Genomic DNA, 20,887 nt, shown 5'->3' on the forward strand with positions numbered 1-20,887 from the left:
AAGCTTTGGAACTGCAAGCTCTCGTCTCCTCCATTCCTTTGTGCACTAACACCGTCAGCACTGCTACATCTGGGTAGCAACGTCCCTCACACAGCCTGCGCCTATACACTGCCCTGGGGTTACAGCTTCACCTGTGGGGAGCTACATCATCTATGCTGCGACACACCATCAGCCCCAGAGGATCTGCACGCAGCGTTGGCTTAACATCTTGCTTGCCAAACACCACAGGTGGCATCACGAACTATCACATAAACTATATTACAAACCACCATTGATTTGGGCACCCAGGGCCACGGACTAGGTCACCGCTGCTGTGACACATCCCACTGACACCGGCCCGGTACTGAGTACCCCACAGCCCTGGGACGGAGGGCGACCCAATTTTTGGCATCACAAACAGGATGACGAGACCCGATGCCATCGGGTTCTGTGCACTTGAAATTTGTGAGACTTTGCGCTTTTGAAAATGTGCAGAAGACCTGATTTAATAGGCTGTAAAATGGACATTAGAAATGGCCGCTGGTGCAGAGAAGAAGGGCATGAAGAGATGGGAGGTCCTAGGAAACGACCGTGAAGAGTATTGGGCCTTCCCTGCCTGAATTACTATGTGACAGCGACATGGCCCACCCCCCGCGAGGTTTGTATACTGGCTTGGTATGGAGGCACTGGAAGAAGACGCCGCCCCGGAAGGAGGGGCAGAAGAAGCCAGTGGCGGGAAAGGGGCCGAGGCAGGAAGAAGAACACCACAACGCCATCATGAAAGAGGACGAGAAGTCAGAAGAACAGGGGGAGGAGATGCCACTCGCTCCTAGGCCACCCACGCGGTGGCTGCTACCGCTGATACATCCACAGCGGCGGCCACCACCGCCTTATAATCAATGTTGCCATTGGGTGAGTCCCGTCCGGAGGAGGTATATGAGAGCTCTGGAGCAGAATGGAGGGCTGGGACCGCGCCCCTTCCTGGACCGGGCGCGGCTGCACCGACCTCCACCAACTACCCCGACTGAGTCCGACCTGGCCCCGGCACGGATCCAACTGCGGCCTATCCCACCAGTCACCCCGGGAGTTGCGGATGCTGCCATTTACAACCCGGTCCCGGAGCCGGAACCGCGGCCGGAACCGCCAGGTATGAATACTGCCCTGGGGTTGACCCTAGCTTTCGGAGCGGAACCTACAGATAGGAATGGCCCGATTGACCTCCGCCGGCAACCACCGTCTGCAATACCGTTAGCTAAAGTCCCGATGGACACTGAAGAATTGGATTCTGGGGAATCAGCGGCAGCAGTGGCTGAGTCCCCGACAGCTGCAGAAGCGCCATCGAAGGTGGCAGATATGCCGTCCCCGCCGGCAGTAGACGTTTCAATTGCCCTTTCCATTACCCCGACCAGTCCCTATCTCACCCTGTGGGAAGCAGAGTATATGCGGCTAGCAAGTAGTCAGCAGGACGAGGATACCGCATCTGGTAGCAGTTCCAGTTCGGCTTCCAGAACCCCAGGAGGGGATCAGCACTAAGAAAACTTTCAAATCTCGTTACCCAGGATGGTTTGTTTGCACCAGTTGTGCCTTTTTCTATTTTTCTATTTTTTTTTTGCTATCATGTTTTTCTGGTAGCACTTTTGTTGCCCTGTTTTGATTGGCAGCGTTCTTCAATTTTGAACTAGCGATCATGAACTTGGAGTGATCCAAAAATTTTATTGTAAATAGTTGCACCTCTTTAGGTGCCCTCTCTTGGTTTTACATATAGAGACACTTTGCGAAGAAAATTTTTTTGCATGGACACTTTTCGAAGATGATGTCTCCTTCAAAGGACACTGCAAGAGATCCCGGCTGGAAGCGGTGTCCAGCACTTACAAGAATAACTGTTGAATGTTTTACTGTAAAGTATTTGATAATGTGTTTTATAAGAGTAGCAGTAACTGAGAAATGGCTTTTATAGAAGAATTAGGAATGTCTGATCTAGATATGAGTGATGTGAATAAAGAATTGAAAGTAGACAGGTGACGGACCAGGTACTTGCGGTCAGCGTCTTGCGTCTAGAAGAGACAGTGAAAGTAGAGAAATAAATGTGTACTAGGGAAGGAACAAGAGAAAATGTTTTACAGAGAATAGCACTTTGAATTGAGACTTGCACTTACAATTAAAAATTTTAGATAGAATTGTTTGTAACGTTCAAGATGAGTACCTCCTATACTAGGAAGATTAGTATAAGAAAAGTTTGTTATGCATTACAAAATTTTTGTATGTTTCTTTGCTGTCTACTTTGTTGTCTTGCAGCCTGCGGACGTGCTGTGTTTAACGGGGGGTATGTGGCGCCCCTGAGGCTCAGTCGCCACAGAGGTACTGCACCTTCTCCTAAGGTGTAGTTCCCCACCAACTAGGTAAGTTGGGAACTCCTTTCCACACTCCAACACCTGCACCCACACACAGGATAGTTCAGCAATGGACCAGATTGCGACTCCATGCTTAGAAGGTAGCAGAGCACCTTTCGTGGGTCCTTGCTACGTAACACGAGATGTGCTGGGAGGTGGGTGGAGTTAGATATAAAAGAGTGGGAAAGTTTAGAATTAGAGGTCAGATCAGTCTGGAGGAGAGGCTGAGAGCAGGCTGACAGGAGGTCAGCCTGAGGGGAGCTCAAGGCGGAGGAAGGCCGTCAGTCAGGAGAGGCCGAGGACTGGTCTTAGTGGAACGAGCTCCCTAGGAGAGGAATAGAGGAAGGAGTGCTGCAGCTGTCTCTGTGATCTGAGTCAGCTGGCACTGGAAAGGAACAGAAGGAGAAAGACGTAGAACTGCAACCTAAGCTTCCATAAGAGAGAGAAGGAACAGCGCAGAACGAAGGAGTAGGAGAATAGAGAGGAGTTGTGGGTTTCAAGAGGAACCCTGCTTATAGGTTCTCAGCGCAAGGCTGGGGCCCGGTCCCCGAGGTTGTATGGACACTTATGGTTCTGCAGCAGACATCGGTGGAGTAGTTGGCTGTAAATGCACTACTCCCATCCAAGACTTGGGACACAACAGCAACGGAATAGAGAGCCAGGACTCTGGAGAAAGGAGTCCCCGATAGAGGCTACAGCTGTCTGTCATACAAGTAGAGTTGTTAGGAACATCTAACAGGAGGAACTTCAGAGTACCACAGTACTAGAGCTCTTCACACTAAAGGCGCAATAGAGGAGTCGTTCAGGAAAGGTACATGTTGGCGGAGTGTTGGAGAGGAGAAACCTGACTTGCCCGGGAGGTTGATTGAGTCTCTGCCCCAGAGGACACGGCACGGAGGCAGGCACAAGTGTGCACCACGAACTGTGAGTAAAGCTTTGGAACTGCAAGCCCTGGTGTCCTCCATTCCTTTGTGCACTAACACCATCAGCACTGCTACATCTGGGTAGCAATGTCCCTCACACAGCCTGCGCCTATACACTGCCCTGGGGTTACAGCTTCACCTGTGGGGAGCTACACCATCTATGCTGCGACACACCATCAGCCCCAGAGGATCTGCACGCAGCGTTGGCTTAACATCTTGCTTGCCAAACACCACATGTGGCGTCACGAACTATCACATAAACTATATTACAAACCACCATTGATTTGGGCGCCCAGGGCCACGGACCGGGTCACAACTGCTGTGACACATCCCACTGACACCGGCCCGGTACCGAGTACCCCACAGCCCTGGGACAGAGGGCGACCCATAATCATTCTTGGTAAATTATGGATCAACCTTATTGTTAACTTATTTGCAGGAACATGGTCTGATAGCACATCTCCTGGGCAGGGGAGGACAAAAAAAAGAGAGTATACAGACAGTGGGACAGCAGCGACGGTTCACAGTGGATTCTGTGAGATAAAGCATTATTTAAAAGCAGGCAGAGAAATGTTTTACCTCATAAATGTTTTACCTGTTATCCCCTGCTCTAATGTCTGTATACTATTTTGCTTCCTCCACTGGCCAGTAGCTGTGGTGTAATCAAACCATGTTCCTACACGGTCAGACACAGCAATTACACAGTACATAACAGGGCCATATTAAGATTCTCAGCACAGGAACATTTGCCTGCAATATGTGTTAAATTTTAACCATTGATAATTAAAACAATGTCCTTGTCACAACTTAACAATAGTAATAACTGGTTATTGATGTATGTAAACTTGTGTGCATAAAATTTGTTTTCTCTTTTAGGTCGGAGGGTTTGCTTGGCAGAACAACTTGCCAGGATGGAACTCTTCCTGCTTTTTACCACTTTATTACAGCAACTTACCTTTGAGATTCCAAGTGACCAACCTCGCCCAAGGGAAGATCCTTTCTATGCATTTACACAAAAACCAAATCCCTACAGTATTCGTGTTGTAGCTAGGGTGTAACCTTCAAATTACAGAGGGATCTGATTTATTTTACATCGCTGAACCTGCCTGATGGAATGTATCTATCAATGTTATACTAAAAATCTTAGCTAATTAATTATTAAGGCTAGTTTCACACTAGCGTTTTTCAGCGCAGCGACGGCCTGCGCACGGCCGTCGCTAAGCCCCGCCCCTGCCGCGCCTCCGCCGGTAGCTCCGCCCACCTGCGCATGACGCTGCATGCGTCCTGCGTCCCCTATCTTTATCACTGGGGGCGCAGGCCGTGCGCAGTATGCGTTTGGCGGCGCAGGCGCCATTTTGACGGTGCGCCGAGCGCAACCAAACTGCAGCAGGTTGCGTTTGGCGCAGGTCGGCGCACCGTCAAAAAGGCGCCTGCGCCGCCAAACGCATACTGCGCATGGCCTGCGCCCCCAGTGATAAAGATAGGGGACGCAGGACGCATGCAGCGTCATGCGCCGGTGGGCGGAGCTACGGCGGAGGCGCGGCAGGGGGCAGGGCTTAGCGACGCCCGTGCGCAGGCCGTCGCTGCGCTGAAAAACGCTAGTGTGAAACTAGCCTAATAGTTATTTTCAGAAGATGACTTATCTATTACATAATAATATTAAGCGCTATTAGGATCAAATGAATATTATTTAAATGAAGTAATAAAATGGATAACTACAGTATCTTTTCAAAGTTATATTTTTTATGTCTCGTCACAATAAGAACATTAGATAAACATTGTAGCGTATTTGTAAAAGGCATTGTGTTTGTATGGGTAACGAAACACATACTTAAGGGGTTTAACAGGAACAATTACCTTGACAGAGCAGCTGCTTCTCTTCAACTCTGCTCTGTTGATTGTGCATCACTGCCAGTGTCATGCTAATTGATAACTGGCTCCCCGCTGCCTACCTGTGGGGATCCAACTGTCAATCAGCGTGATGATGGAAGTCATGCCCAGTTGACAGAGCAGCCAAGCATTAGACTCATGAAATAAATGGCTGTCAAAGTATAGGGGGGCCATGGTGGTCATCGTGGCAATGGGCTTTACTGTTCGCACACCCTAGCCCCCTACAGATGAAATATCATGTCCTTTCCGCTGTGTGTGACGTGTGCAACAGAGTACTCACTTCAGTTGCTGGAGTTCCCTCGTTCTCTGTCACTCCAGCTTCAGGTTTACAGGTTCCATTAAACACTGCAGAGTCACAGTTCTGTTCTAACAGTTCAACTTTACTAATAACATGAACAGACATCACTTTGGCAGCACAGTTCTTACAGAGTCTCAAATCCTGTGCTTTCCCAGTCATCCGGACAGGTCTTGTTCCTTCTAGCAACTCCCACTGCCTGGCAATCCCGGCAGCATCATTGGCAATCCGTTTCTCATCCATGCTTTCCTTTTACCTGCCATCCGGGCAGCCTCTTTGGACAATCCATGTCCCATCTGTACTTTCCATGTCACCAGCTCCCTGTCAGCCCCTCGTCAGGTTCCATTAGGGATATGTTTTGGGAATGCCATCTCAGCTGGCCCCACCCCCCTCTTAGACCCCAAATTCTTCCTGAGGATGATTTCACTGAGTTGGTGCCCGTTTACACTATTCTCCGGCCTGGGTCCTCTTTCTGGTGTCTGCAAACTTATTCCCTCGGTTTGCCACTGTCTACTGCATACGTCCTGCCTATGGGCAGGCTGCCCGGGTATCTGACACAACCAGGAAGCCTCCTGACTAAACTCCCCTGCTCTGTGCTGCCCCTCCCATCTAGTCAACCCCTGTGCTGACTATCTCCTAAACCTATTGTATAATACTCTCTACCTCTAGTCCATAACTCTATAATGCCCCCCTCTTTTCTACCCCACTATGGTCCTATACTACCTAAGATCCTATTCTATCCCTAAGCCTATAAACAGTACATGACAAATACAATATCTAAACATTAGTTACACATTACAGCACATTACATTACAGTGTATAAACATTCATAAACAATGAGGTGCTGAATGGGACTGTGTGAACAGCGTCCCGAAGACAGGAGGCTTGTGAGGTTTCCCGCCCCATCTTTACAAAAACACACAGAAATATATCTGCTACGCCCAGCACCATGTCACTTTGTTCCAAAAACCCACATTTCAACAGAACCTTTCAGCCATCTTTTTTTTATCTGGCCTATATCTAACAATCCACATTTTATGAAAGAAAATGTAGGTGGAAAATTTGCCTCCACTGGGTGATCTACAGATTCAGAGACCTTGTGTTAGGCGTTGGGTTCCTACCTCTGTACAGCAGGAATCCCGGGCCTTGCCTTCTGTGATCTCCCTTTCCTGTCCAGAGGAGCCTGCTCAGCAAAGACGTCGTTCCCAGTGTCTTGCTCAGTTTACTTCTGTTGGGTTGGTTACTGCTGCCAAACAGGGTTCAGCTATCGTAACCTGCAATAGCCAGCAGCGAGCAGCTCTTGGGACTAAGTCCTTCTTTTGTCCCACTGAGCAAGCCCGTGGGAAGTCCTCTCATTGGAGGTCTGAGGTCACATGCTCAGGTCCTATTGCTGCTCCCATTGGACCACTAAGAAGGTCCTGGAATTACGCTGCTATAAAAGGTATGCATGGCCGCTCAGCCAAGCGCTAGTATAGACTCTAATACTCATGGTGTGTATGATGGTGGATGCATGTATCTGCTGACTGACTCATTGGAAACCCCTACCCTTGTGTCTGTTGGTATAGGGATTCAGAGTTAGAGTCAGCGCCAAAAGGTGGCTGTGCTCACGCCACTGTGCTCCTGGTACTCTGCACACACTTGAGTCCGATGGTGTCGCCCACTGCAAGGCACTATCGTACCACGGCAAGTTACAGTCACCACCTGTGTGGCGCCATGCACAAGTTTAGCGCTTTCCTCACTAGTCGGGGTGGTTAGTGGCGTTTGCCAGAGCAGTGCTGTGCGCACATAGTGCGCTTTATCCATTTAGTTGTTTCTTCCTGGCACTGCAGTTCCAGTGCCAAGCACTAGTGTGTCTAGAGGGACTCTAACCCAGTGTCTCAGGGGTAGAGTCCTGTGACTATACACTAGTGTTCACACTGTCATGCTCTGTGAGCTTAAACAGGCCACGGCATTTATGTTTGGCAGCCGTGCGGCTCTGTGACGTAACAGATTCCGCCTTGGTACACACAGGGTGAAGTTAACGCTGTGTGTTCCTTTATTATACCGCCATATCACATCCTCCATTACTAAGCAGCAGTTTTCCATATCTGCATGGTGGACCCCGGGTTGCGATCGCACTTCCTTATATTTTATATTTAGTGCGATCCACAACCCTAACATTATACTAGCGCCAGGGTCTGGCTAGTAATGGTGGACGAGCAGCGACTCCTTGCATACATCTGGCAGCTGAAGGGCAGGTTGGCGGCTCTTGAGCGTCCAGCCTCAGCTGCTGATGTTACCGTGGTTGCGCTCCAGGCAGCCACAGAGGCCGCGGATGTGGGCGCGAGTGGGCCAGCTGGTGATGATGGTGGTGGTGCATCTGCTGGTAGTGGCAAAAGCACAATAGCAGCTAAGGCAGGAAGTGTTGAGCCTGCATCATGGTCTGGCTCCGGAACGCCTGGAATGATACCTTTTCTGGGAGTAGGTTAACTGCTTCTAAAGGCGGAGCATGAGGAACTGGTTTTGGCTTACATTGCCGAAACAGACTCCATCAAATATGCCCGCCTCTTCTGAAGTTTCAAAAAATGCAAGCACTGAGTGGTCAAGTGCTGGCTCCTGGTCAGGAAGAACCCCTTTCCTTGTGTCCTGCACCCCCACCCAAACTGAATGAGGCAGCAGGCCACACTTCACATTAGTCCATGTAGCTCTTTCTATCATACCATGCCTGGGTTATCAAGTCAAATCGTGAATTCCCCAGTCCAAGATGAATCTGACATGGAGTGTGGGTGGCCAGCCAGGGCAGTGGGGTTAATCGGTACCGGGCCGGTGTCTCACAGGGATGTGTCACGGTGGTGGTGACCCGTTCCGTGGCCCTGGGCGTCCATGCAAAGGGGTGAATTACGTTTATAGGTGAATGATATGTGACGCCACCTCTGGTTTCTGATTAGATTGACCAGCGCTGCAGTGTCGCTTCTGTGGGAGAGATGTGGTGCAGCTAAGATGTAGAAGACCTGCACAGGTAGGGCCGTAGTCGCAGGGCAGATGAAAGAGTTGGGAGATGGTGTGCAGTGCAGGATGTAGCTGAGCCGTGCGCCAGGCGCAGAAGAAAGATGACAGACACAGTCGTGCAGTTTCTTTACCTGTACTTGGTAGGTGCTGTCCAGGACCCAGAGTACAGATGGAGGAGTTGGTCAGCCTGGAAGCTAATGTCATGTCGGACGCTGTTCACACCACAGCGTCCGGCAGGCAGAGGTAGTTCCACCTCCAGCCACTATAGCCTCAGTGGCGCCGGCTTGATCTTCAGGCTCTCGGGGGTTAATCCTGCTGGAGACCAGGTTGGAAGGTTAGTCACGCCCACGGTCTTTAAATAGTCATACTGGCATATGGGCGTCGCCGATTATAGCTTGTGTTTCATACCAAGTGGTTCCGGTCTGGAGTGGAGGTGTTGCAGAGAGAGAGAGATTCGTATCTGGTGTCGTATGATCCGTCGTTATCCTTTCTCCTTCCCATATTTGTGTTTAGTTGTGCCCTGTTCACATTACTGTATATTCCTGTGTGTGTGCGGCGCAGTGCAGTTTAAGTTCTCCCTGTCTGTCATTATTTGTGTGGGAGCTTTGGTGGTGTGACTCCTCACTGGGTGGAGGGTGGAGGGTTAAGTGCAGGGCTGAGCAGGAGATAAGGAAAGGTCGGAGGCTCAGGCATTTACACCTTCAGCAAAAACCCTGGGTTGAGGGTCAGACAGGGTTTTCCCTAGTTATAGGGACATCACAGGGGCCCGGGAATTACAGCCTTAGTTGAACTAAGCCCCCGTGACATTATAATCGGCCCACATTTTTTCAGGAGTCCATGGATCCATTAGATTCCATAACCCGCCAGTTGGCGGCGCTGTCCTTACAGGTCTCCGAGTTGAAAGGGGCAGTTCAGCAGCAGGGCCTGGTAGCAGCAAAGGTGCAAACGGCATCTGCAGGTATCGGTGCAGAGCCGAAGTTTCCGCTGCCAGAACGATTTTCAGGCGATCGCAGCAAATTTGTCGTATTTCGGGAGGCCTGCAAATTATACTTCCGCATGCGGCCAATATCCTCAGGTAATGAGGCCCAGCGAGTAGGGCTGGTGTTGTCATTACTGAGTGGTGACCCCCAAGCATGGGCATTTTCCTTACCAGCTGACTCTGCTACATTTCATTCGGTCGATAATGTTTTTTCTGCCCTCGGGCTCATTTACGATGACCCTGACCGACTGGCTCTAGCGGAATCTAAAATCCGCGCCCTCCGCCAGGGGGAGCGCTTGGCAGAAGACTATTGTTCGGAATTTCGCCGCTGGGCTGTAGACACACAGTGGAATGACCCAGCACTGCGGAGCCAGTTTATTTATGGGGTATCAGGGAGGGTGAAACAAGCCCTCCTGATGTATGAGACTCCGGCATCATTGGAGTCTGCCATGAGTTTGGTGATACGTATTGATCGCCGTTTTCGTCAGGGGGCACAGGAGACGCTACCTCTGGGGGAAAACAGAGGTGCAGGTGTGGTTGAAGTAGATGAGTCCCCTGAACCTATGCAGATTGCTGGCGTGGCACAGGTTCAGCCTCGCGCTCCGGGATTCCGGAAGCCCGGAGCATGTTTCTACTGTGGTAAAGGAGGTCATTATGTTAACGTTTGCCCGGTACTACCTAAGAGGGTCACACCGGCGGAAAACTGTTAAGCTCAGAGGGTATGGAGGAGACCCAACTGAGCGTATGCATATCCTCCATGATGGTATCTCAATGTATGCTCCCTGCCAAGGTTATTATCGCCGGCAGAGAGCTACCTATATCAGTGTTTGTGGATAGCGGTTCCGCCACCAATCTCATAGATGAGGAGTTTGCACACACCGCCGGGTTTAAGATCGAAAAACTTCCTCACCCCATACAGGTGGTGACCATTAATGCTGTTCCCCTCCCTCAAGGGGAGATTACTGAGTTTGTGGCAGAGGTGAAACTCCACATTAGGGTCCTACATTCTGAGTCGGTTACATGTAGGGTCCTCCGTAATCTCCCAGCTCAAATGGTCCTGGGTTTTCCATGGCTGTCCAGGCACAACCCGGTAATTGATTGGAAAACTCAGGACATAGTACAATGGAGTGGTTTCTGCCAAGACAATTGCTTGGCCACATGTGTGTCCACCGTGACGCCCAGCCTGCCGGAGGCTTTGCAGGATTTTGCGGATGTTTTCTCTGAGAAGGGTTGCTCAGAACTGCCTCCACATAGAGCCTATGACTGTGCGATTAGGTTAAAACCCGGGGCCAAATTACCTAAGGCCAGGATGTTTAATATTTCTGGTCCTGAGAGACAAGCTCTGAAAGACTACATCGCGGAGAGTCTGAGCAAAGGTCACATCCGGCCTTCGTCCTCGCCTGTAGCCGCGGGGTTTTTCTTCATTAAGAAGAAAGATGGGGGGTTACGCCCGTGTCTGGATTTTCGAGAGTTAAACCAGATTACTATCCATGATCCCTACCCAATGCCGTTGATCCCGGATTTGTTCAACCAGGTAGCGGGGGCAAAATGGTTTTCCAAGCTGGACCTCAGGGGGGCGTATAACCTCATAAGGGTCCGTCAGGGGGATGAGTGGAAGACGGCGTTTAACACTCCTGAGGGTCATTTTGAGAGTCTGGTTATGCCGTTTGGGTTGACCACCGCGCCTGCCGTTTTCCAACATTTTATTAATGATGTATTTGCTCATGTCCTGGGGAGATTTGTGATTGTATACCTGGATGATATCCTCATTTATTCTAGCGATCGGGACACTCATTTGGAGCATGTTAGGCAGGTGTTACAGTTGCTCCGGGAGAACCAGCTCTATGCTAAGCTGGAAAAATGTTTATTTTTTGTCCAGGAGTTGCCCTTTTTGGGATATATTGTGTCCGCAGCCGGTTTTAAAATGGACACCGCTAAGGTGCAAGCGGTGCTGCAATGGGAGAGGCCGGAGAGTTTGAAAGCACTCCAGCGGTTCCTTGGGTTTGCGAATTATTATAGGAAATTTATAAAACACTTTTCGACTGTCGCCAAACCGCTCACAGACATGACAAAAAAGGGTGCCGATCTGGCGAACTGGCCTGAGGTGGCTATACGTGCATTTGAGCATCTGAAGAATAGTTTTGCTTCAGCCCCCATTCTGGTGCAACCAGACGTGTCTAAACCTTTTGTGGTAGAGGTTGATGCGTCGGAGGTGGGAGTGGGGGCAGTACTGTCTCAAGGCTCGTCCTTGAGCGAGATGCATCCATGCGCCTACTTCTCCAAGAAGCTGTCGCCGGCCGAACAGAATTATGATATCGGCAACAGGGAGTTGTTGGCCATCAAACTGGCTTTTGAGGAATGGCGACACTTCTTGGAGGGGGCGGCTCACCAGATCACAGTTATCACCGACCATAAGAATCTGCTCTACCTGGAGTCGGCCAAGCGTCTGTCTCCTAGGCAGGCTCGCTGGGCATTGTTTTTTACTCGTTTCAATTTTCTTGTGACGTACCGTCCCGGGGCTAAAAACACCAAGGCGGATGCTTTGTCTAGGTGTTTTCCAGGGGGAGAACCTCGGGAAGAGCCGGTACCCATCCTCCAGAAAGGGGTAGTGGTCTCGGCTCTCACGACTGAGGTAGAGGCGGAGATTGCCGAGGCCCAAGAGGAGGTACCACCAGGTCTTCCCGCCAACAAATCATTTGTACCCCTGCATCTTCGGCTTAAGGTGTTGAAGGAACACCACGATTCGGTACTGGCTGGTCACCCAGGGGTGAAGGGCACCTTAGAGCTTGTATCGCGTCGTTTCTGGTGGCCCAAAATCCGGCAGGACGTGGTCTCGTACGTGGCAGCTTGCATCACGTGCGCTAGGGCTAAGTCACCCCGAACCCGTCCTGCTGGCACGCTACAGCCTCTGGGGGTACCCAATAGGCCATGGACAGAAATCTCCATGGATTTTATCACTGACTTGCCAGCCTCGGCAGGGAACACGGTCATCCTGGTGGTGGTTGACCGTTTTTCAAAGATGGCGCATTTTGTGGCGTTGTCTTCTTTGCCCAATGCTAAGACGTTGGCTCAGGTATTTGTGAAGGAGGTGGTCAGACTCCACGGAGTACCGTCTGACATATTATCTGATAGGGGTATGCAATTTGTGGCGAGGTTTTGGAAAGCTTTTTGCTCAAGGTTGGGGATCAAGTTGTCACATTCATCGGCGTTTCATCCACAGTCTAATGGACAAACTGAGCGCATGAACCAAAATCTAGAACAGTATTTACGATGCTTTGTGTCCGACAACCAGGAGGAGTGGTCTACTTTCCTTCCTCTGGCCGAATTCGCGTTAAATAATCACCGCCAAGAGTCATCAGGAGAATCTCCATTCTTTTGTGTGTACGGTCAACATCCTCAGTTTTGTACCTTACGTCAGGGTGACTCCGGGGGTGTCCCGGAGGAGGATCAGCTAGGAGCCCAATTGTCATCAGTCTGGAGGCGGGTGAAACAGCGTTTGTTGAGCATGAGTGCCAGGTACAAACGGGTGGCTGACAGTAGACGCGTGCCAGGTCCGGACCTGTGTGTGGGTGAATGGGTGTGGTTAGCTACGAAGAACATAAAACTCAAAATCCCATCTTTAAAACTGGGTCCAAGGTTTATTGGGCCTTTTAGGATTTGTGCCATCATTAACCCAGTGGCTTATCGGTTGGAACTTCCTGCGGTGTACAGAATACATAACGTTTTTCACAGGGCTTTATTGAAAAAGGTGGTAGGCTTGGTGGACACGACGCCGATGCCACCTCCAGTCATGGTGGATGGCGATTTAGAGTTCGAGGTCGCCAAGGTAGTGGACTCTCGAGTAGTACGCCGTACTCTTCAGTATTTGGTGCACTGGCGGGGGTATGGTCCGGAGGAGAGGTCTTGGGTTCCAGCCTCAGACATACATGCGGATCGGCTGGTCAGTTCTTTTCACCGTCGTCATCCGGACAAGCCGGGTCCTATGAGTCTTGAGGGCCCTGGGGTCCCTCGTAGAAGACGGGGTACTGTCATGTCGGACGCTGTTCACACCACAGCGTCCGGCAGGCAGAGGTAGTTCCACCTCCAGCCACTATAGCCTCAGTGGCGCCGGCTTGATCTTCAGGCTCTCGGGGGTTAATCCTGCTGGAGACCAGGTTGGAAGGTTAGTCACGCCCACGGTCTTTAAATAGTCATACTGGCATATGGGCGTCGCCGATTATAGCTTGTGTTTCATACCAAGTGGTTCCGGTCTGGAGTGGAGGTGTTGCAGAGAGAGAGAGATTCGTATCTGGTGTCGTATGATCCGTCGTTATCCTTTCTCCTTCCCATATTTGTGTTTAGTTGTGCCCTGTTCACATTACTGTATATTCCTGTGTGTGTGCGGCGCAGTGCAGTTTAAGTTCTCCCTGTCTGTCATTATTTGTGTGGGAGCTTTGGTGGTGTGACTCCTCACTGGGTGGAGGGTGGAGGGTTAAGTGCAGGGCTGAGCAGGAGATAAGGAAAGGCCGGAGGCTCAGGCATTTGCACCTTCAGCAAAAACCCTGGGTTGAGGGTCAGACAGGGTTTTCCCTAGTGATAGGGACATCACAGGGGCCCGGGAATTACAGCCTTAGTTGAACTAAGCCCCCGTGACAGCTAATTTGGATTTCTCTCTCTGCAGATAGGTAGTGTGGCCTCCGTTTTAGCGTTTATCTGAGGTACTCGCAGTGCTGAGTTCAATGAAGTTCCCCATGTTGACTCTCTTTTGGAACTTTCTCGTATGGCTGGCAGCCGTAGCCTTTTCCTTCTGGCTCACACACGTCGATGCTGGGGCCTCCGAGCCTCAGTTGGGTACAGAGCATTTACAGCTGCTACTTCCTCCGGATTCGGCTGCAGGAACATCAGTGTCCCTACAAACTCGGAGACCGGAATCTGGACCATGCGCTCCAGCTAGGAGTGAGCCTTAACTCTGCTCATCCTCCAGCTCCCCTTCTCACGTCCAGACACTTCCCCTTCCCTGCACAGAATGGCCTAACTTACCTCCTCCCGACCACAGAGAGCAGCTCCTCAGCAGTCATGTTCAGAGGTCTCACTGCTGGCATGGAGTGGGAAATGTGTTGTGTGTTGGTTTAACTGCTAGAGAGATCCTTCGTTGCTTCCAAGCATGACATCACACTCCCTAGAGGAAGGTAATGCCACTGTGGCGGCGTACTCCTGGGGACGCCACAAGTTCACTGATGCCCAGGCACTGCTAGATGATTCTGCTGGTACATTGACCCAGAGCACTACATTCCCCTCACACTCTACACAGCCAGAATCTGACCCAGAGGAAACTCAGGTTCCCCTTCCCACATAATATACCACCTTACACGGTGACAAAGAGGAAGGTGCAGATGAAAGTGCAGGTTCCTTGAGCTGGTGGGGGAGCATACTCATGGGCGATGGCACTGGCACAGGGCCCCTCATAGTACGCAAAAGTGTCTCTGCCGGTGGGAGGGGAGGGGAGGGCCCACCCCACCCCCACCCGCCGTCAGACTCACCGCCGTCAGACTCACCGCCGTCAGACTCACCGCCGTACTATGAGGGGCCCTGTGCCTGTGCCACCACCAACGAGTGGGCCCCCCCTGCTTGCTCAGGATCACAGCACTTGCAAACTTGAAATACTTACCTCTCCCTGCTCCACCGCCATGACGTCTTCCGCGTTTCCTGACAGTGATAGTCTGATCAGAGAGCGCAATGACATCACATCTGTACACCCTCTGCCTAAACAGCCAAGTGCAGGGAGATGGACTATGGAGACGATGAGGAGTCCAGACTAGTACAGGGATTCCATAGCGAGGAGACTTATTTAATTGTTTTCAATGTTGGGACAGCAATTTTTGGGGAGCACTATACTCTGGAGAATGATATATGGGGCCCACCATACACTGGAGCATTCCAAAGGTGGACATCAGACACTGGAGCAGCATTTACAGGGCACATTTCATCAAAAGGGAACCAACATATACGGTAGCATTATGTGGAGCTCATCATATACTGTTTCAAACATTATATGGGACCAATGATTCTGTATGGAGAAATATATGGGCCTCATTACTCTGTATAGCGCACTATGCGGTGGCCATAATACTGTATGGAGTAATATGCTGTCCGTTTTTGGAGCTATTAAAAATGGATATCAGTCATGAGATGTAAAAAGTGAAGTATTTTTCATTGTACTATGCCGCTATTTCTCTGCGGTATCGGAGCATCATGAGTTGTGGTATGTGTTAAAGGGGTTCTCTTTGGCCCCGGGCACATGAAAACCTGGAGCCAGCCCTACCCCCCCACAAATGTAGCCAAATAACCCCCATTTTTCAGTGCGTAACTAGTATTATGAAGTAAATTAAGGTTGAAAAGCTTCAGTAATCAGAATTGATGTTTTTGGCATTCAAAAGGGCACTGTAGGTGTGTTTCCTGTCCTCCACTCCCTGCCGACTTTGCTTCCCCATTGACTTGCATTGGGTTTTGTGATTCAGTCGGCCTTCGACTTTTCACGATAAACGGCCGATTTCGTTCGACCTGACTTTCGTGAAAGTCGGGTTTCATGAAACCCGACTAGACCAGAAAAAAGGCAAAGTCGCTCATCTCTAGTCCTGATGTTTGCCATGGCAATTCACTAGCAAATAGCGGCATTAGAGTCTGCCGGCTATAGTAACATGTTCAAAAGTCAGTGACAATTAGGTGGTGAAAATCAACTTTTTTATTCCTATCATGCCACTTTGTATTATTTCCTGAAAAGCACCTGAAGGGTTAATAAACTGTCTGATAGCAGGTTTCAGTATGTCACGAGGTGTTGTTTTTAAAATGGTATCACTTTGGGGGGTTTCCCAATATATAGGACCCCTAAAGTCACTTCAAACCTGGATAGGTCCCTAAAAAAATAATTTTGTAAATTTCCTAGAAAAAATGAAAAATTGCTGCAACATTTTTAAACCTCGTAAAATGCTAACAAAATAAAATACAATTTTACAAATGGTGCTGATGTAGAGCAGACATGTGGGAATTATTATTTATTATTTTTTTGCTATGGCATGACTGTCTGAATTAAAGGGATAATCATTGAAAGTTTGAAAATTGCTATTTTTTTTCCATTTTTGTCAAGTTTCTGATATTTGTTATAACTAAACACAAAATATATCAACCTAAATTTACCAATATCATAAAGTATAATGTGTCACGAAAAAACATTCTCAAAATCACTGGAATTTGTTGAAGTGTCCCAGAGTTATTACCACATAAAGTGACACTAGTCAGATTTTTAAAATTTGGCTCTGTCACTAAGGAGTTAAACCCATATCCATGTTATCCTCTCTGATATCACTAGCAGACCACATGCAAAAATAAATAGTATTGTATTAAAAATATCCCTGGATGATGACAATGTGGCACAAGCCAAGAGGCAAGAAGGGAAAGGGGAAGAAGTGAATACCTGAATGGAGGAGAAGGAGAATGATAACATAAGATGCTGCATGAGTAAATGCGTAATTGGAAGAGTAACACAAACAGCAAAAGTAATTACCATCTACCTTCCATGTCTCCCCTTTTCCTCATAGATTGTAAGCTTGCGAGCAGGACCCTCACTCCTCTTGGTATCTGTTTTTGATCTATGTGTTTATTGTTATGCTGTAATGTCTATAGTCTGTACATGTCCCTTCAGTCAGAGCTGAGGCTGCTCTCTCACTTCCTCTACATGTTCAATTTGTCCGAAGGCGGGGACAGTGATGCTAGATCTGACTGAGTGCCAGGCATACGTGTCATCACAACCACATGAGAGCCCTGTGACCACCACTGGAATGGCACAGTCACTGGAAGTGGGTATAAAGTTTTTCATTTTATCGGAACCAAGCATGACATATGGGAAGGGGTTGTCGAAGTAGTGGACAACTTCTTTAAATCACTGGACAATGTTTTCAAATTGTAAAGCATTTCACTAGCAAAGTACACACAGGTCATACGTAGTTTGGCCTTGTCTGTGGTAACATGTAGAACAAAAACTTGGACGATACACAAACAAGACAAAAAAAGAATCGATGCATTCGAAATGTGGAGCTGGAGAAGTATGTTATGAATACCATAGATGGTTTGAAAAAAGAAAAAAATCAATTTTGGAACATAACAAGCTAGACATATCACTCATAGTATGAATTGTCAAGCTATGACTTGCCTACTTTGGGCTCATCATTTGAGCAAAAAAAAAAAATCAGTGGAAAAAGACATTATGGTCTGTTCTGCCCATTCTCTGCAGCTAGATATTTTAAGTGCTGTTCCAGCTATCGCCAGTAAGTGTAATAAGTTGCCCTTCTCCTTTTTATTCATGTGTTTGGAATTTTCTGTTCTCCAAATGGCATTATAGCTGTCTCTTATAGTTTTTAACTGAATCATCCACATTGTATTCAACAATCTCTGATATCACCTACAACTTTGTACAAGAACCCCTGATCTCACCTACTCTACTATACCATCTGCTATCTCCCATTGTTGTCGATATCATCCCAATAAATATAGACTTAAGCACCCATACAGTCTTGTTTCTGGGAGTGGATGAAAGGTTAAGCCGTATTCTGGAATCCACACAGCATCATACGTGGAAGAAGGCAGAACATGGTCGGAAGAATAGGAGAAACAAGGTGAAGAGGAAGTTGAGCAACCTGAAGGCTTGATACTATCAAGATAACGGCAAATAAGAGCCTGGTGGACCTATCTAGGCTTGCACATGATCAATCTAATCCATCGCTAATCCATCACCATGACTTCAGAAGTGGAAGAAGGTAGTTAATAAAAAAAAAGGTGGTCAAGATTTCACATTCAGGGTCTATAGAAAGCTGGGGATAATTGTTATGGACATTGTAATGACCAATGCATGTTATGTTACACATAGCAAGCTTAGATCAAGTGATTCAGCAGACAGAACCACACGTTGCAGGCTTAGCTACCAAAGCTCAGCAGACAGTATTAGGGTAAGATTAGATACAACATCTCAGCAAACAGTGTCACACTAGAAATTAAGGACTGACATCTGGCTGTTATTATCAGAAGGCTTATATTCTGCATGTACACATCCATAGTCACTTGTTTTTATCAAAAAGCATAAAGGGGTTGCCCAGTACTTAGATATTGATGGGAAAATAAGAAAAAATTAATCAGCTCACCCATGAATTGTTCACAGCAGGTGCAGTTGTGCATGGAACATCGTTGAAGCCTGCATGCAAATGCAATCCATTATAATCCAGCACATCTTCTTGATAATAAAAAACTGACTTTATTCAAATCCTCTTAAAAACATTGTTAGAGATCAAGACAGGAAGGGATAGCTAGTCCCACATGAAAATAAAACTTTATGCGTTTCGACCCATGTGTGGGTCTTAATCATAATGAGTAAAAAACAAAACTCCTGACTTGATATCCTGCTCAGGAGAGGAAATGACATTTGTGAAACAGCTGATGAGTAATCAATGTTAGAACACATACCAATCAATAAGGTGCACGACACACACACAATAAACCAAATATCACATGTAGATCAAAAACTATAGAGCAACATCCCAAAGATTATTTCTGCATTAAAAAAAATAAAAATAACAAATCTGTTTTCTGATTCAAACCTAAGGGAGCTCTAGTGTTTAAATGCAGAATACAATGTGCTTCTTTTTTATGCATTTCATGCACTATTCCCCTCCTCGGTGTCATATATTTATTTTTTCAATTGTAGTAATTTTTAAATCAGACACATCGCCGGAGTGAACATGCAGAAAATGCTTTGAAGTATCAGACAAAGTGCACATTGTGCAGTTTTGTGCATCATAAATGTGTTCTGATAAACGTCTGCGCAGTGTTCTGGTGGTGAACCGAACATATTGCACTCTGCATTTCTCACATGAGATAAGATACACTAAATATGTGCTCCCACAATTCATCATCGAATTTATATTGAAAGTTTCTCCTGTCTGGTAAGAAACAAACTGTTTAGTATTGCTCATATACCTGCAAGTTCCACATGTTTTGTGGCTACACCGATAGGAGCCTTTAAGTAAACAATACAGTGCGGGTACCAAAGGGCAAATTTGCACAGGACACCATTCAGCCTAAGGCCGTCTGAGCCTGTATGCATGGAGTTTGTCAGTGCTTGTGTAAGAGGGTCAAGGCCTAGCCTTGTAGATATTGTTATCAATGTTTGCTTGTAAATGATTGACATGTTAGTATGTACTTATTTGTGCATCATATGTAAGCTGTGTATATGTGTTTACTGCCATATTGCATTATATAGGTATATTAGGTAGAGACTGTATAGCTATAGAGAAGGGACACAAGATGGGGGTACTGAGCACATTCAGATGGTAGCCACTAGAAGGTCACTAGAGGGTTAATTAGGGGGACATTAGAGGAGTGGTTTACTGGGAACTAGGAGAGGGAGATTTCCTGGAGTAATTGAGTTGAGTCAGGGGTAGCCTCTAGTACTGGTGAGGAGTCAGAATTCCTGACAAGCCTGGCTGATTGAGACTTGAAGCAAAGCAGAGTCTCTCAGCCATCCTGAGCAGAGAAGTGGAGTGTATTGCGTACAGCAGCAGCCAGTGGGAGAGCCACTAGGGAGCTGTCAGCCTGGGACTGGAAGCTGATGAGTTAGTGCAGCCGGTGAGAGAGAGTCACTGGGGAGACACGTCAGCCTGTGTCTGGAAGCTGATGTGATAGTGAAGCCAGTCTGTGGAGAAATCAGCCTGCAATGGGAAGCAGTCAAGCCAGGGAGGTCAGAATAAGAGCCCCTGTTGGAAGTGACAGTCAGTGTGTGGGAGCTGACCAAGTAGTCGAGTGGGCCACTAGCCGAGTGCACGGACAGGATTACCATAAAGGGGTGAACAACCTAGTAGATGGTACCTTCGTGGGCTGAAGTCGGTGCAGGAAGAGAGGTCAAAATGCCGTATTCACCGGGCTCCTCCTTCGATGTCATTGTGTGGTCCACCCAAGTGTAACTGTGGAAGTTGTGTGCTGCTGTAGATGAAGATGTATTGTTGGTACCGTGTAAAGAGTCCTAAAGGCATTTGGGATGTGCTGTATCCTGAGGAAAATAAAGTTGAACTGTTTAAAGTTATTCCAGCCTCTGTCTACAGTTTTTCGGATCCCAGAAGCGAGCAATGTACATGGGATGAAGCAGCCTCCAGCACAGAGAGTACTGGAGCGGCTGATGAGGCTACCCCCCGGCGACCGTGGTATTACAAGTGGCATAGTCAGCAGGTTGTCACACGGTAGCATGGAAGGGACAGACCAAGCAGTTGGGGGAGGCCCCCGGTCTAGCATCTCCCTGGGAGCCATATTAGTTAACTTGCCAAAGTTCTTAGTAAACAATATTATGTTGTGGAATTGGACGGAGAGCATCAGAGGGATGATGCGAATGCATCCCATGATGCCGGCCCTGGAGGCGGAAATAGCT

At 48.2% G+C, this 20,887-nt stretch overlaps 1 protein-coding gene across 2 annotated transcripts in view; it reads left to right on the forward strand.

Annotated features, from left to right (window-relative positions):
* The window catches only part of LOC141098684 (cytochrome P450 2D15-like), a 404,919-nt gene extending 400,435 nt beyond the window's left edge, over positions 1-4,484 (forward strand). Inside the window, exon 8 of one of the 2 annotated variants that reach the window (XM_073586648.1) lies at positions 4,169-4,484. In XM_073586648.1, coding sequence (XP_073442749.1) covers positions 4,169-4,350 — 182 coding nt within the window. In that variant the 3' untranslated portion in view covers positions 4,351-4,484. The remainder of the gene's footprint in view (positions 1-4,168) is intronic. The other variant, XM_073586647.1, reaches the window with a different exon arrangement.
* The last annotated feature ends 16,403 nt before the right edge of the window (positions 4,485-20,887 follow it).

This window comes from Dendrobates tinctorius, unplaced genomic scaffold (genome assembly GCF_039654945.1).
Source record: "Dendrobates tinctorius isolate UK_male_01 unplaced genomic scaffold, ASM3965494v1 ptg000094l, whole genome shotgun sequence".
Taxonomy (NCBI): domain Eukaryota; kingdom Metazoa; phylum Chordata; class Amphibia; order Anura; family Dendrobatidae; genus Dendrobates; species Dendrobates tinctorius.